The following is a 17634-nucleotide window of genomic DNA, read 5'->3' as shown; positions in this document are numbered from 1 at the left end:
GTCTATTTTCTATACCATCCGCCCTGGTCATAAATGAATATTATTGTTTCCATAAAATAAATAAAATAAAAATTATTGTTCTCTGTTGCAGGGCAAGACACGTTGCTACAAATAACATCATGGCAATCAAGGTAAATAATAACAAAATATTAATTTTGGTTTTTTAACCCATACACCGATGTGTGTTAGCACCGTATACTCAGAACTTTCCCCAGTCCTGTGAAAAAATATCACAGGCATGTTACTCGGGTGGGATTCGAACCCACAACCCTTGCAATTCTAGAGCAGTGTCTTACCAACTAGACTACCGAGGTTGCCCGTCAGCTAGAGGCAGTTCGAATCCTATGTTTTGGCAGCGGGTACCGCAACGATATAAAAGATGTTAAATTTGCGTCGGGGATAAAGAATATTAATTTTGGCTTTTACCCATACACTGATGAGTATGAGCACTGTATACTCAGTACTTTCCCGAGTCCTGTGAAAAAATATCACAGGCATGTTACTCGGGTGGGATTCGAACCCATAACCCTTGCAATTCTAGAGCAGTGTCTTAACAAAATAATTGTACTTTCTAAGATGCCCTTATTTAACCTTTCAAATTGACAAAAACAAATGCTTGAAAACAATCCCGTTTTTCAGAACATGTACATGTACATGAAGCACTTGAAAAAGTAACTACCATTATAGTTGTTCATTTTTAATGATGCTTTTAATAATTTAAACAATAAGAAGAAACAAGGTGGCTATATTTTGGTTATTATTATTTTATTTCTAGGTCATATCTGTTGATATTACTCCAGATGTCCAAAAGCAGATTCTATCTGAACTACAAATACTTTACAAGGTATGTTTTTAGGTTGACTTTGGCTTGGTGCTATATAAGATATTTGTTTTTCAATCTGTTTTTATAAACATACACTTTGTCAAAACTCTTTTCCTAGCAATAACACACTTCTCTGTTCTTAAGGGAGAGCCCCTTGTATACAGATTGAAGATCTTTTTTTTGGTCTTCACTGAACTGCTTTAATATTGGTTAAAACCAGTACAATTTCAACATGAAATCTTTGTTGTGACTTACTTTGTTAAGTATAGATAGACGGAGCTTCATTTATAAAATGAATTTGTTTAGTGAAACTATACTACCGATTTGCTCTCTTAATATTCTGGAATTATGGTTATAGCCACAAACAGTTTGTATATAATTCCCAACTCTGGATGATTTCTTAGGTACATAAAGTCAGAGATATCCTATAGAATCGACCAGTCACACAACAATGCTATTGACTACTCACTCAGGTTAACCAATCTTACCCAACATATAGACTACATAACATCTTAGAAAGCTGAGAATGGTATAAAAGACTTGATTCTTTAAAGAGTCAAAGTCAAATTTTCATGAACTTCGGAGCTGAAATACCAGGTGTCTTTGGTCATTCCCATGTAGTAAACACTTTGACATGTTTAATAATGACTGTACATTGAAGATACTAAATTTACTTAAAGTACAATCTTTATAGAATCCCTAAATGGTTATATAGACAAAGATTTAAAACATGCAAATACAGACACTATTTAAAGTTTGTTTTCGTTAACACAGCTCTATGAGAATACAGCCACAACTACACACACAGTGCCATGTAACACATTAATGAAGATAATGCTAAGGAAGCAAGTTTAAAACATACTGTAAAGAAAAAGATTACTAAAAACTCCGTTAACAATCCAAACATTAGTAATAATTAATTATTTTTGAAGCTTGGTTGTGACCATTGTAGTACTATTTTTAACAATCAAATTGACAAGCATACCATTTAAAATATTGATGTAGCTTAGTAAACAATTTTTCTCAGCAATTCCATTCTGTAAATTTAGTTTGGTATTCAGTTAACTCTTTGGATAATACAAAAAATGTAATCTAAAAAGGACAAAGGGAAAATCCAACTCACAGATTTGATGATTAATCTAGCTCAAGGGAGTCTTATGCAAATTCATGTTCCACTGAACTTAAGAAGTGAAGGGTACAATGGACTAGTTTTAGATTACAATATTGTGCAATCCTAATAGGTCAATGAGGCTCTTAGTAATATGAGTGACTTAGCTGAGCAGCTTCACTCGCTGTAAACCTTATCCCTTTTTAGTCTTTCATATTCAGGTATTCATCATCTAGAGTTCTTATGGTTCCGGCTGGTATTGTTTAAGCTTTGAACTTGCTGAATATACAGCATCAGATTTCAGCTCCTTGCTTTCCTTTTGTGCAGCACAGACTTGACTATTTTGATGCTGAAAATTTTACATTTTGAATCGATAATAGACGCCAGATACATGATAATATTATCTGCTATTTGTTTGTTTATTTGAGGTACCTCCATGGCAAACTGTTCAAAAGAGTAACTGCATGTAAACATTGAGTGCAACCACAGATTTAGTTTGTATTGACCTTTTATGTAACAACATGTGTTGATGTTTGTCGGTCATTTAAAAGTGTGCCAACACCTCCCAAATAAGCTTTCATGTTTTAATGACATTAAAGCAAATATTTTTTATCCGGAAATGCTGTTTGTATCTATTGCTCTTATGGAAATGGGATTTATTAGCCGAGTATACATGAAACTTATTACACTTATTGATGGTTGTTTACCAATTGTACACTGAACATTCAACAAATATTAAAATCTTGTTAATTTGCCGATATATAGCTAAAACAATCTACTTTGTAATCCCAATGAAATACAACATTTATTTTAGCTGAAATTCAAGTGAGTTATCATGTTACAGCAGTTGGATAGCATTTCTAGGGTCAGTGAACCCTTTGTCAGTAAGATTTATCAACCTTTAGGTTTAGTAGCAGAAGCGGGATACAGAAGGTATCCTGTGAATGTAGTCAGATTCTGAGTATTACCACTGATGCTATGACTCCTAGCTAGACGAATCCATACTTCATCTCTCTCATTCAACTCCACCACTACACTATTAGTGTACATTGTACGTAATTTCTGTGCTGCATCACCGTGTATTGCAACCAACCGCTCTCCATTCTTAACCAACTCTACCATTGCATCACGGTCATGGGCAATGGAAAAGGTGAAATAATAAGTGCCATTGGTAGGACACACATAATGCCCTGTTTCAAAATTAAAGCGGTTGCCAATGTTTGTGATTACAGTGTCAAAAGTAATGTCTTTGACAGCATCACCATGTCCAGGAAGATCTGCAGTACGTATTACAGTAAAAGCAGTGATTTCAACTTGTCCCCATGGATAAGCTAATGGGGCAGATGCCATCATCATATCAGGATTTGCTGGGTGTACACTTTGCTGTTGTTGTTGTACTCTTTGGTCAGCTAGTGTCTTTAATGTAGTCTGTAGATCGGATAGAGTTTCAGGAGATTGTTGACTGAGTAGTTTCAGGACAGCAGTGATATCCCCTTCACTGCCTTTATCACCCTTATCACCTGTTCGTCCAGGTAACCCTGCTGGACCATTCAGACCATTCATACCATCACGTCCAGGAAGACCTTGTGGTCCTACTATACCTGGCGTACCTTGTGGACCAATAGGTCCTGTCTCACCCCTCTGTTGACAACAATCTTTACACGGTCGGTCTGCTCTTGCTGAATCAATCAGTTTGGGAATGAGAAGAAACAGCGTGAACAGGAAACATTGCCAGAATGTAGATAGAGCCATCTGTATCACAAAATAAAAACACATTGACACCATTTAGTCATTCTCAAAAAAAAACCCCAATTTACAACAGATTATCAAAATGATGTCAAGGGAATGTATAAAGGTTGTTAATCTTTCTCAAAAATGTGTTGTAATGTGTCGTCATTTGGAGAAAAAAAAAACAGTGTTTTTTTTCTGTAATTTTTTTTAACAAATGTTATTGCATAGAGCTTGCTTAATTTTAATTTTATGTTGTAGCAACTTATCTTACATTGTCAGTAGCGCACAATGATATAACCTTCATTACTGGTGTAGGAATTAAAATCAGTTGTCAGTTTGTTTGGAGAAGCTTGCAAGCAGATGTAATGATTTTTTTTCCACGTTATTGATTCTCAGATGAACTGACAATATTTGCAATGTAAAGCAATCTACATGTTGACAATTACCAAGGGACCACAGCTATAATTGCAAATTGAATGGCACATTCCAAGCTTCATTTCAAATTCAATTACTACACATCTCCAGATTGAGCTACCATTGACGAGCAGTCATATTAATTTTAGCTCAACAGTCAGTCAGAAGGAAGTAAGGTTATTAATAGATAGTACCTCTCGTTCATTTACATAAACAGTTATTGCCCGTCATGAATACAGGCACAGAACTTATCAATAAATTCCTGTGCATGTAACCCAAACTGTTGAAAAGAAAGAAGATAAACAAAAGAAAAACAAAACACCAACACACACACAAATTGGCCCAGAATAAGTAGATGTTTTTGTTTTGATTAGTAGAAACAGAAGTATATCAAAAGGAGTGTATACCCAACACACTCACTCAAATTGGCCCAGAATAAGTGGGGCTTGTTTGGCCTTTAGTAGAAACAGACAAAGTGTGTAGGCCTACTGGAGGGTTAAGATTATCTTGATTCCCTCCTGTCTCCTGACAAGTGTCATCCATCAGGCCAGAAATAACATGTTATGGCCTTGGGGCTTCTCACTGTTTCTCTTATATCGATTTTCTAGCTCAGAAGCAACATTTAGGTTTTTTTTTTGGCACGGTACAAATTAACACTTGAATTTGAGAAAGCATCAAGAGCTAGAATAGTGTAACCATGTAACTGTAATACTTTTAGACTTGGGGCTTAAGGGAACAAGTGCAGCACAAGGCAAAACTCCCATATAATGTGTGATTGTGATTTTGTGTAGTGTGAATGTCTACCAGATTATGCCATTTTTGTTCATTTTTTACTATATTTTTTTGTACTTGAAGCAGTAGTCACAATTAGGACGAGATTTTCTCAGCAATGATCTTTACAACATGCAGATTTTATTCAACAGTGAATGATTGCATTGTACAATTCACATATTTATGGTTTACTCATTCAATAATGATTTTGTAGTAGCAGCTGCCTGTGCACATTTATACCTGCGTATCAAAGTTGGGCATTTTTTAATGAAGCATGCTGGTCTCATGAGCAGACTATACTAATGTACCCTCGTCAATTAAGTAGCTTCTTATGAAAACAGAACGTTAACTGCTATGGAAATATCCAGTCAGTCAAGAACAACAATCATGAGGGAGAAGATTTAGCTACGACAGACTTGATTAAAGACTAGGCTCAATATTGAGTCTGATGTAGATTATTGGATTATAGATAGACACTGTCCCTCAAATGCCATCTGGGTTTACTCACTTGCACTTCTAGGTACACCAATAAAAAACCTTCTTTCCATAAAGTATAATATGGTTTCATGGCCAGATATCCCACCCTCTCTCCAATATTGAATTTCATCAGGCTGTTAATGAAACACTACTCAGTAAGATGGAAAAGGTGTTCTTTGCCAGCATTCATAGTGATTTATGCATGCCGATGTTGTCTATACTAAATTCAAACCATACAGGTGTCGCACTACCAGATTCAGGACAAGCCCTCTGCCTTACATGACTGGGTTACTAAAATAGAAAATAGTGCAATATTGTCCTCTCAGTCCACCATTGGATCTTATGTCTCGTATTGTATCAACCAATCAATTTTTTGGATGTTCCCCCAAATTTAATTTATTATTTTTTCATTATCTTCTTTTAAGGACTGTGAGTCTAAGTGTGCTTGCTTGTAAAATTTTGTCTCAGACTGCCCGAGTTTTAATATTGGATTTTTCTTCTTTGTAAATTGCATTTAATTCAGCCTTTGGCTGCAATGTGTTTTTAACAATAAACCAATTAATAATAAAAAATACTAGTTATTGTTTTATGTTTGTAGGTTATACAGTGTGTAACAATGCCAAAGCTAGATTTATAAAGCAGAGGTCTCCATTTGCCAAACTCTCATCATTTTATTGAATTAAATTGGTGTCAGCAAACATACTTCACTTAACGGCCGTCATTTATTCACCTCCTTGTCATCAGATGCACTTTATCATGCTTTCAATTGAATCTCAATATTTGATCAAGGCTTCTTTACTAACCCCCAGTGTAATGGAAACTAGTGAGTTATTCTGAAGTACCATGGTAACACACCAGAGTGTATGGTGACTGTTCAGTACACAACCTAGTATGTATTGAAGTACAATGAGTCAACACACTGTACAGTTATTATAAGACACTCTGTTCATCCCACTATCAAACTGATATACACACACTTCTTGATATTGTTATTCAAATCTTGCCTGGTTTAAGATTTCTGGTCAATTTCATCAAAGCACTTGGATTAATTCTGCTTAGTCTAAGGAGGATAAGTGATGAAGTTTCCAAGTAAGACTTGATGATGGATGTCTTGACTACTCAAGACAAATAGGCGCCTTGCCATGATCACAATGAATTCTTTAATATATCATAACCATAACTCAATAAATGTAATAACATCTAAGTGACTTTAAGCCCCTCAGGGCCCTGATGGAAGGACACGTATCATCAAACAGGCCTGTATTGGTTTGTTCACTGGCGTCTATAACTCCTTGGTCGTTCACTATAAAACGCTGTCGTGTCAAGAAATAACACTTGCAGTTTAATGCAAGGTTATAATGATAAGAGGAACTGAGGAAAGTTAAGTGCTTACACTAGAGTGTCTGTATTTTGATTTACATATTTACAAAGCTTATGTTTTTTTTCTGTCTTTATTTTTGTAACTTTTAGTATCTTTAACATCTCAATACAGCTTTTAGTGATGTTAGCTTTTGTCCTCTAAAATTTCCCTTTGAGCTTGTTGAATATCCACATGAAGTCTTAAGTCAGGAGACTTGATGTGTCAGTTCAACAGTGTTTTGTACATGTAGACCAAACTGGAACATGACCTTAAGTAAGGAACAATCCTTGTCTGATAGATGTTAAATTTGCATCGGGGATAAAGAATATTAATTTGGGTTTTTACCCATACACCGATGTGTGTTAGCACTGTATACTCCGTACTTTCCCGAGTCCTGTGAAAGGTATTCGAACTGCCTCTAGCTGCCGGGCAACCTCGGTAGTCTAGTTGGTAAGACACTGCTCTAGAATTGCAAGGGACGTGAGTTCGATCCCACCCGAGTAATATGCCTGTGGTATTTTGTTCACAGGACTCGGGAAAGTACTGAGTATACAGTGCTAACACACATGGGTAAAAACCAAAATTTAATAATCCTTGTCTGCTTATACTGAAATTTGATTTTTCCAATTCATTAATTTATCAAACAAAATCGTTTCTATGTTAGATTGATTTATTCATGACTGTTTTTTATCATTGATGTACAAGGGTTACAAATACATGGGAAAGTGAAATACCGGGTGCGTTCGTTTAGCTTCCCTGGGTCGACCCCGGTGTGTGCTGTTTTTTTCCCCCAGGATGAACATGTGCAGATAATTACCCACGTTCGTCCTGCGAAACCGCCACACACCGGGGTCGACCCAGGGGAGCTAAATGAACGCACCCACCACAATGTGCCTCCCTCAAGCTTCCAATTGAGCAATCATTTGACCCATGAGTGTAAATAGGAGACTACTATGAACTCCTACACACCACTCCCCCAAACAAAAACATTTGCTATATTGTAGTAAAGATTGTTTGTTTCAAGTACAATGTAAGTGTATGTGAGTGACATTTCAGATTATAGTCTGGATAAAAGGACACAAGGCGATTTGCTTAAAGGCAGTGGACACTATTGGTAATTACTCAAAATAATTATCATCATAAAACCTGTCTTGATTACGAGTAATGGGGAGAGGTTGATAGTATAATACATTGTGAGAAACGGCTACCTCTGAAGTGCCATAGTTTTCGAAAAAGAAGTAATATTCTACGAATTTGATTTCGAGACCTCAGATTTAGAACTTGAGGTCTCAAAATCAACCATCTAAACGCACACAACTTCGAGTGACAAGGGTGTTTTTTTCTTTTGTTATTATCTCGCAACATTGATGACCGATTGAGCTCAAACTTTCACAGGTTTGTTATTTTATGCATCTGTTGAGATACACCAAACGTGAAGGCTAGTCTTTGACAATTACCAATAGTGTCCACTGCCTTTAATACATGGCTGGAACCCTTGGAAAAAATCTACAATGCTGTAGTGTACATGATGTATTGCCTTGTGCTGGTTAGCGGTGTTTAGTGTAGTAGCGACTTTATAGTGACAGAGTGTTGACGGAGCCTTTAGTGATGAGCAGGCTTGTAGACCAAAGTGTTAACACTCGGGTATTAATTGCCAATCACTCTTAAACCATTAAGCCATGGATCTAGACCTACATGTGATATCATCCTCAGGGAATTGCACTTATTCTAGCAAACAGCTCTTATGCAGTTTCGTTATTATATCAGGTTTTTTCTAGTTTAAAGGCAGTGGACACTATTGGTAATTGTCAAAGACTAGCCTTCACAGTTGGTGTATCTCAACATATGCATAAAATAAAAAAAACCTGTGAAAATTTGAGCTCAATCGGTTATCGAACTTGCGCGATAATAGTGAAAGAAAAAAACACCCTTGTCACATGAAGTTGTATGCGCTTAGATGGTTGATTTCGAGACCTCAACTTCTAAATCTGAGGTCTCGAAATCAAATTCGTGGAAAATTACTTCTTTCTCGAAAACTATGGCACTTCCGAGGGAGCCACTTCTCACAATGTTTTATACCATCAACCTCTCCCCATTACTCGTCACCAAGTAAGGTTTTATGCTAATAATTATTTTGAGTAACTACCAATAGTGTCCACTGCCTTTAATGATGTGCATCAAAGCATGTAAATGTAGGCACTTAAGTTGAAGTAGTAATTAGCACAGCAGAGTGCAGTATGTATAGCAATTTGAGGTTTTTACTTTTTATATGAATATAAACCACAAGGGAAACTGACTAGGTAAATTTTGAAATGATTTTTGGGGCTGAACAAAGAATTGACTAGAGTGGGATTCGAACCAACGACATCCGGATTAACGTGGCGGCAGTTTTTACTTTTCATACTTATTTTGGCTGACTATTTGTATATCAAGATTGATATGTCTCTTTCTGAGCTGTTGCTGTCAGTCAAATCAACGTTTGTGTAAATGTTGTTTTATTTTTGATAAGCAAAAACAAATTGATGAGAGCGGGATTCGAACCTGCAACCTTATTATTAAAGGGAATGTGCACGTTTGGTAATTACTCAAAACAAATATTAACTTAAAAACGGACTTGGTAACGAGCATTGGAGAGCTGTTGATAGTATAAAACATTGTGGGAAACGACTCCCTCTGAAGTAATGTAGTTTTTTAGAAAGAGGTAATTTCTCACTAAAATAAATAAACACTTCTAGCTAGAAGTCTTTTATTCTTATCTGAAAGCACACAAATTCGTCCAGCAAGGTTTTTTTTCATCATTTTCGCGCAACTTCAATGACCAATTGAGGCCAAATTTTCACAGGCTTGTTATTTTATGCACATGATGGGATACACCAAGTGAGAAGACTGGTCTTTGACAATTACCAAACGTGTACCTTCCCTTTAACATTAGCCATCTAGCCCTAATCTGTTATGAATAAATTTAAACTTGGATAAAAGAGTCTTGAAAAAGCTAAAACCTTTTAAAGCATTTTTTATTATGGAATGCAGGCCCCTTAAACTGACAATGTGAACGTTTTTCATTCATATTTACTGTAACCAATCATTTTAAGTATACAGATTGAACTGAATAACATTCACAATTTTTTTGTATTAATGTGTTTGAGTAATCGAGGGACGCTCATATTTAACTTCATGAATAGTATCTTGGAAGCACACAATCATATGTGTTGTACATAATTGAGTGAATCAAGACTGGACCCCTGATGGGAACAATCACACACTGTTATAAAAAGCATTCATTACTCTTCAGAGATACACATAGTAACATGACACTTACATCATTATGTAAGAAAAATGGTTGAAAAGATTCTGTTATGAGTGAACACCACTATGTTACTCGTATAATCATGGAATGAAACCATGCAAAGGTTTTTATTAAAGGCAGTGGACACTATTGGTAATTGTCAAAGACTAGCCTTCACAGTTGGTGTATCTAAACATATGCATAAAATAACAAACCTGTGATAGTTTGAGCTCAATCGGTCATCGAAGTTGCGAGATAATAATGAATGAAAAATAACCCTTGTCGAACGAAGTTGTGTTTGTTTAGATGGTTGATTTCGGGACCTCAAGTTCTAAATCTGAGGTCTCGAAATCAAAAGGGAGCCGTTTCTCACAGTGTTTTATACCATCAACCATTCACCATTACTCGTCACCAAGAAAGGTTTTATGGCAATAATTATTTTGAGTAATTACCAATAGTGTCCACTGCCTTTAAGAAAAGACATCTGCAATAAGCTCTTGTTCCTGGCCAAAGTACATTTTTGTGACAGGAATATTGTTTGAAGTGGACAGAATAAGCATAAAACAGAAGTGGTATTTTTGACTTTTGATATGCAGTATGTTGTTTATAGTGAGGGTACATTGTCATACCTGAATCAAAGCACTGTTCTTCTGAAGTATAATTAGCCTTCCATTTAATTTCAAATTTTAAATTTATGTAAAATTGTTGTAATTCAGCCTTTGTGCTGCGAGGACAGTTTTTTAATAAACCATTTTATCTATCTAATATAACTATCCAGTTGAACACGTCAATTATCTCATTTATGAATACAGATTATTTTTGCCATACATTCCACTCAATTCAATTTAACTTTCACATCAATTATGGTCCTTCGAACAGGTAGCACTAGTTTATTGAAAGAAATCAACCTTACCTTCAGTTCAGCAATACCTGATGCAATGCTTCTGACGACAAAGTAATTTTCTCGCACAGTTTTGTCCAAAATGAAGACCGGATTGTCCTCTTGAAAGTTATCGAGTTGAACGATCCTGATTCTGCTTATTAGTAGACACCACTGTGAAAGGATACTGAGATAGAGACTGAATGAGTAGACGTTCTTATTGTACAATCCTCATCAGATTCACTTTCTATAGAGCAATCTGTATTATGCTCCTTACCTCTTATTGCTGCGATATAAAGGTGGACTACTACACTCCTTGAAGAGGGGTAACCTTTTTAGATTGGACTTATAAAGATGTTGCTGTCATGAGTACAGATAGCATGTGACAGTGTCTTTGCCTGTCTGATACTTTTTTATCTAAATTTCATTTTTTGCTGACAAGTGCACTCATTGAGGTGTCTTTATTCATATTAATATCATAGTTTAACCAAAACGAAACAGGTATTCTCTTTTGCAGCTCAGTGCACCTTCAAAGTGAAGTTTCAAACAAGCTTTTTTTTGTTTGAGTTTTACATACATTGTTTTATGTTACCAAATGTCTACATTTTTGTGACCAGAATATTACCAAAACAGAAGGTAATTGGTACAGTTAAGGTCTGTACAACAGTGTATGAATGTATTTTGATTGAAAACAATAGTTAATGGCCAGACGTTTCTACTCTAGCAGAGTCTTTCTCGAAGGCTAAAAGTGTTTTTTTTATTTTATTGCGTGATGTTCTGTATGTTTCTTCAGTCTAATGATAAGTTATTCCTACTAAAGTCACAATCAATCTTGTCAGATCCTCTCACCAAATTAGATTCACATAAAACATATGATTCCCATCCCTTGGCTTTCCAATAACAAGTTCACATTACTAATTCATATTGAGATGTCTAAAGATGATATATGCGACATACACCCAACCAAGAATGACCTAGTCAGATTCAATTCCCTATATAGACGTTTCTTGTCACGGTCAATTTGTTTAGAATGAGAGAAATCTAATGTTTCATTCATGACTGTTTTTCTTTTCTTGATTGCTTTAGTGTGATTCGTCATTCATCATTGGCTTCTATGGAGCTTTTTTTACAGAGAATAGAATATCAATTTGCACAGAGTTTATGGATGGTAAGCCAGTGTTATTAACCATTAGATTAAAATAGGTATGCATTGCAGAACTTGCAGTTAAAGGCAGTGGACACTATTGGTAATTAGTCAAAATAATTATTAGCATAAAACCTTACTTGGTAACGAGTAATGGGGAGAGGTTGGTAGTATAAAACATTGTGAGAAACGGCTCCCACTGAAGTGGAGTAGTTTTCGAAAAAGAAGTAATTTTTCACGAATTTGATTTCGAGACTTCAAGTTTTGAGGTCCCGAAATCAAGCATCTGAAAGCACACATCTTCGTGTGACAAGGGTGTTTTGTTCTTTCATTATTATCTCGCAACTCCGACGACCAATCAATCTCAAATTTTCACAGGTTTGTTATTTTATGCATATGTTGAGATACAGCAAGTGAGAAGCATGGTCTTTGACAATTACCAATAGTGTCCACTGGCTTTAACTTGCAGTTTATAATAACTTATCAAAATTACATTGATCCATGTGCATTTTAATAGTTGACCTACAAGAAAGAAAAAAAACACAAATTGTTTTGTTTTATTTGTTTTGATGCATTGCGTTTGATAAAATAATGAAACCTGTTTATACATGGAACCTCTTTGGTCTTTGATGAGAGTTTTCTATGACTATTGCATGCCATTCAGTTCCTACCATTATCAACCAAATTGGTCTCCTTGCTTGTATAATGTAATGACATAACATCAATTCCTACATGTACATTACAAGGTCTTATAAATAAAACCACTTAAATATCCTCTCCACTTAGCGGAGAACCTTAATTAGTTCGTCAGAGTTTCATGAATAAATGTGAATAATATGTACACCATTTGCATGTGCAGTACTTATTGTACATTAAAGGAACACGTTGCCTTGGATCGGTTGAGTTGGTCTTTGAAAAGCGTTTGTAACCGTTTGTTACAAAATGCATATGGTTAGAAAGATATTTTAAAAGTAGAATATATTGATCCACACAAGTATCACTCGAAATTGCCCGGTTTTCCTTTTACCTCGCCGACAAACACGGTCGGCCATTTATGGGAGTCAAATTTTTGACTCCCATATTAATGGCCGACCATGTTAGTTTGCAAAGTAAAAGGAAAACCACGCAATTTTGAGGCAAATGTATGTGGATCATTGTATTCTACTTTTAAAACATCTTTCTAACCATATGCATTTTATAACAAACGGTTACAAACGCTTTTCAAAGACCAACTCGACCGATCCAAGGCAACGTGTTCCTTTAATGCAGCATAGTGTTGTATTGTGTGTTAATGCCAATTTCAAGAGTTTCAGTAACTTGGTGTACATGGAACACTTTAATTTTAATGAACATCTCATATAAGCATTTTTCTTTGAAACAATTTTAAGGGATTTTCGTTTTCCTGACATCTTTTGTCTGTTGTTAAAACCTCACTAGGTTGAATCTTTCAAAGTAAATGAGTGAACTGAATTGTCTGATGAAGTCATGGTTATTATAATCTATTCAGGTGGTTCGTTAGAGATGTATAGATGTATTCCAGAGGATCTCTTGGGGAGAATAACTGTATCTGTAAGTAAGCTCTGCTGGTTTTCTCTCTATGTTTAAAAACTTACCTCTTCATATCAACCATTAAGTTTCTCTTTCTTATACGCACTTCGTTTCGCTTCAGCAAATTCGCTGTTGTTTTAAGCTGATCATCTAAATTTCAGGTACACATTGATTACCAATAAATAACTTTAAAGGCAGTGGACACTATTGGTAGTTACTCAAAATAATTAATATCATAAAACCTTTCTTGGTTACGAGTAATGGGGAGAGGTTGATGGTATAAAACATTGTGAGAAACGGCTCCCTCTGAAGTGCCATATAGTTTTCGAGAAAGAAGTAATTTTCCACGAATTTGATTTCGAGACCTCAGGTTTAGAACTTGAGGTCTCGAAATCAACCATCTAAACGCACACAACTTCGTGTGACAAGGGTGTTTTTTTCTTTCACTATTATCTCGCAAGTTCGATGACCGATTGAGCTCGAATTTTCTAGGTGACTTTAATTGGTGACGAGTAATGGAGAGAGGTTGATGGTATAAAACATCGTGAGAAACAGCTCCCTCTGAAGTGACGTAGTTTTCGAGAAAGAAGTAATTTTCCACGAATTTGATTTCGAGACCTCAGATTTTGAATTTGAGGTCTCGAAATCAAGCGTCTGAAAGCACACAACTTCGGGTGACCAGGGTGTTTTTTTCTTTCATTATTATCTCGCAACTTTGACGACTGATTGAGCTCAAATTTTCACAGGTTTGTTATTTTATGCATATGTTGAGATACACCAAGTGAGAGCACTAGTCTTTGAAAATTACCAACAGTGTCCACTGTCTCTAAACAGCTACCTGAGCGGAATGTTTTCAACGAAAATGGTATTTTAACTTGTTTATAATGCACTTGTTCACCAATTTAATGTAATTTTGATGTGTACCCTTCTGAACTTTTCGTAATTATCGATTAAAATGTCAGGCCCCAACCGTAAGGTTTTGAAAAACTAAAAACATTTCTGCCGTTGAGAGCGCACGTCAAAGGACAATGCCGCTGACGTCATCTCTGGGAGCTTGCTTTGTTATGCCTCCACGCTGCAACAAAGCGGCTTTACAAATTGGAGCTCCCAGAGATGACGTTTTGAGAGTGATGACGTAACAGGGCTTTTCGCAAATCTCTCAGAAAGGGCATTCAAAATTATTGTTTTTTTTACACAATTGAAATCTTTTTATAGTCATATGACTCGATTTCCCTAATCTTTGAAAACATTTTAAGTGAATTTCAGCAAAGTTTATGACTTGACATATTCAATCAAGCAGGTCTTTAAGGCTAAAAATGTGCACTTTTGTGTGTATTTTTGTAAATTTACTTATTTTGGGGTTTTCATACCGATGACCAAATGCAGATATTAATGGTTTTCTATTGAAGATTGTGCTTTGAGGTTTGCTTCCATTGTCTTGACCTTTGATCCTATGTATTGTACAGTTAGTTTTATTTCTTGTTTGATAAATAGAAAACTTAGTTCTTAGCTTGCCTTATTCCCCTGACATCTACTCTGTTTTAAAAGGTGTGTTCATTGTAAGCTTTAGTACACATAGTAATGTTCCCCCTTGTTTATATAACAACTACAGGCACTCCTCCCCAAGTCACCCAGGATTTCAACAGCAAACAATTTTGGTATATGTACTTTTCCCTAAAAAAAACACAATGTCCACAGATTTACATTAAACTTACACAGTTTGAAGACTATGATAGTAGAAAGCTTCCCTTGAAATTTTACTTACTGAGGTGCTGTAGTTTTTGAGAAATTAGTAAAAGTAATAATTTTCGTCTCAGTTTAAGCATGTAAAAACGTATTAACCAGTTATGCTATGGTTTTGGTATAATATCATAACTGGTTAAGGGGATTTTACATGCTAAAATCATTTTGGTCTCATGAGACGTAAATGATTTTGTTACTCGTTTTACTCATTTCTCAAAAACTACACAACCTTAATTAGTAATATTTGAAGGGAAGCTTTCCACTATCATTCTCTTCAAACCCTGTAAGTTTAACGTAAATTTGTGGATATTTCGAAAAAAACCTATCTTTACATAAACTTGTCTAATTTATCTGTCAGGTTGTCAAAGGACTTACATATCTTTGGAGCTTAAAGATCATGCATAGAGGTAAGTTGAAGGGGTTTGTGATGTAATCTCATTTGTTGATAATACCTCTAAGAAAGAGAGGGAGGCAACAAATGGATGTCGTTTTAAACATTTTCTTCAGAGCACTTTAAAAAACCAACAATTTGAATGTTTTAGTTAATACAGCTCTTTTCCTTGTAAAAACTTCAGCTTAACTGAAAAGTAACTTTCTACTTAATTGATTAGTCTGATTATGTTAATACTTCAACCTTTTTTATTTGTTGATTCTACTTAATAACCATTCAGCCACAAAAAAAAATCATCCTTTGTTGGAAAAACTCAATCAATTTATTTGTTTCTGATAATAATATGACTTTAAGCAGAATTGGAGGCAATAATAACAGAATGTAATTTTGGTTTGGTTTCGATAGTTGGGTGAATATACAAGTTGAGTATTCTGTTTAATTGTGTAGCTATAATTGCATAATGATTGTAGTAGCTTTAATCATATCCTAATGGCTGAGGTGATAATAACATAACGATATGCTTGATTGTTTCATCTAGACGTCAAGCCATCAAATATACTTGTCAATGCTCAGGGAGAAGTTAAACTCTGTGATTTTGGTGTCAGCGCTCAACTTGTCAACTCCATCACAAAAACATATGTGGGAACTAATGCATACATGGCAGTAAGTTGGTACACTCTTTCTACTGAGTTGTAAATATTATCAAAAAGCAGCATTAGTTAGGAATTTCAGCATTTTGAGGTTTAATTGACTTGCTTGAGAGTACTATACTAAGGTAATTATGAAAAAACAAACAAGTAATAAACCACCAATGAAAGAGAAAGTATGCAAATTACAGATAATACAAAACTGGAGCTACAATACAGAGTGTTAAAGGCAGTGGACACTATTGGTAATTACTCAAAATAATTATTAGCATAAAACCTTAATTGGTAACTAGTAATAGGGAGAGGTTGATAGTATAAAAAAACAAACAAGTAATAAACCACCAATGAAAGAGAAAGTATGCAAATTACAGATAATACAAAACTGGAGCTACAATACAGAGTGTTAAAGGCAGTGGACACTATTGGTAATTACTCAAAATAATTATTAGCATAAAACCTTAATTGGTAACTAGTAATAGGGAGAGGTTGATAGTATAAAACCTTGTGAGAAACGGCTCCCTCTGAAGTGATGTAGTTTTCGAGACAGAAGTAATTTTCCACAAATTTCATTTCGAGACCTCAAGTTTAGAACTTGAGGTCTCGAAATCAAGCATCTGAAAGTACACAACTTCGTGTGACAAGGGTTTTTTTTTCTTTCATAGTTATCTTGCAACTCCGACGACCAATCGAGCTAAAGTTTTCACAGGTTTGTTATTTTATGTACATGTTGAGATACACCAAGTGAGAAGACTGGATTTTGACAATTACCAATAGTGTCCACTGCCTTTAATGACAAGATACATTTGTACAACACTAAAAATCACCCTCAATGTTGTGAATGTAAAAACACTACGAATAATGATAGCAATCTGTATCATGTTTTTGTGGTAGTCAACATTTAGAGAGTGATGAAAATGCTTTAAAAGTTCATTAACAATTTAAATTAAATAATGTAGCGGGTTACAAATGTTGTGAAGGCATACTGCTATTACTTACAATAAGGCCGTGTCCGAATTGCCGACTTCGGCTACAGCTACGGCTAGGGCGCGCGCATCTGCTATTCCTCAACACTGACATACGCGCTGATCTAGCCGTAGCTGTAGCCAAAGTCGCCAATTCGGACACGGCCTTAATGAATGTTTGTATTTTGTAGCCTGAGAGAGTTAAAGGGGACCAGTATGGAGTGCATTCTGAGGTTTGGAGTCTGGGTGTTTTCCTTCTTGAGGTATTTATTAAACTGTGTCGGCGTTAATTGCTTCTGTAGTGAATATGGTTAACATTATGATACATTCTGTTTGGCTCTGTCATGAC

General features: G+C 35.5%; 2 protein-coding genes across 3 annotated transcripts in view; one reads left to right on the top strand and one right to left on the bottom strand.

Moving 5' to 3' along the window:
* LOC117295531 (dual specificity mitogen-activated protein kinase kinase 5-like) overlaps positions 1 to 17634 on the top strand; it is a 32751-nt gene that overhangs the window by 11029 nt on the left and 4088 nt on the right. For both annotated transcript variants that reach the window (XM_033778228.1, XM_033778227.1), the window contains exons 9-15: positions 92 to 131; positions 776 to 844; positions 11937 to 12018; positions 13502 to 13563; positions 15644 to 15692; positions 16215 to 16339; positions 17477 to 17548. In XM_033778228.1, coding sequence (XP_033634119.1) covers positions 92 to 131; positions 776 to 844; positions 11937 to 12018; positions 13502 to 13563; positions 15644 to 15692; positions 16215 to 16339; positions 17477 to 17548 — 499 coding nt within the window. The remainder of the gene's footprint in view (positions 1 to 91; positions 132 to 775; positions 845 to 11936; positions 12019 to 13501; positions 13564 to 15643; positions 15693 to 16214; positions 16340 to 17476; positions 17549 to 17634) is intronic.
* On the bottom strand, positions 745 to 11118 carry LOC117295532 (complement C1q tumor necrosis factor-related protein 3-like). Its single transcript, XM_033778229.1, has 2 exons — positions 10884 to 11118; positions 745 to 3683 (listed from the first exon to the last, which is right to left on the bottom strand). The coding sequence occupies exon 2, from the start codon at positions 3681 to 3683 to the stop codon at positions 2826 to 2828; it is 858 nt and encodes a 285-aa protein (XP_033634120.1). The 5' UTR covers positions 10884 to 11118; the 3' UTR covers positions 745 to 2825.

The sequence above is a fragment of the Asterias rubens genome, chromosome 10 (genome assembly GCF_902459465.1).
Source record: "Asterias rubens chromosome 10, eAstRub1.3, whole genome shotgun sequence".
NCBI classification, from domain to species: Eukaryota; Metazoa; Echinodermata; class Asteroidea; order Forcipulatida; family Asteriidae; genus Asterias; species Asterias rubens.
This window is presented reverse-complemented; position numbering and strand designations above follow the sequence as displayed.

What these genes read in the sequence shown, in the direction of transcription:
- LOC117295532 (XM_033778229.1), bottom strand. Translation starts at nt 3,683, where the DNA reads ATGGCTCTATCTACATTCTGGCAATGTTTCCTGTTCACGCTGTTTCTT.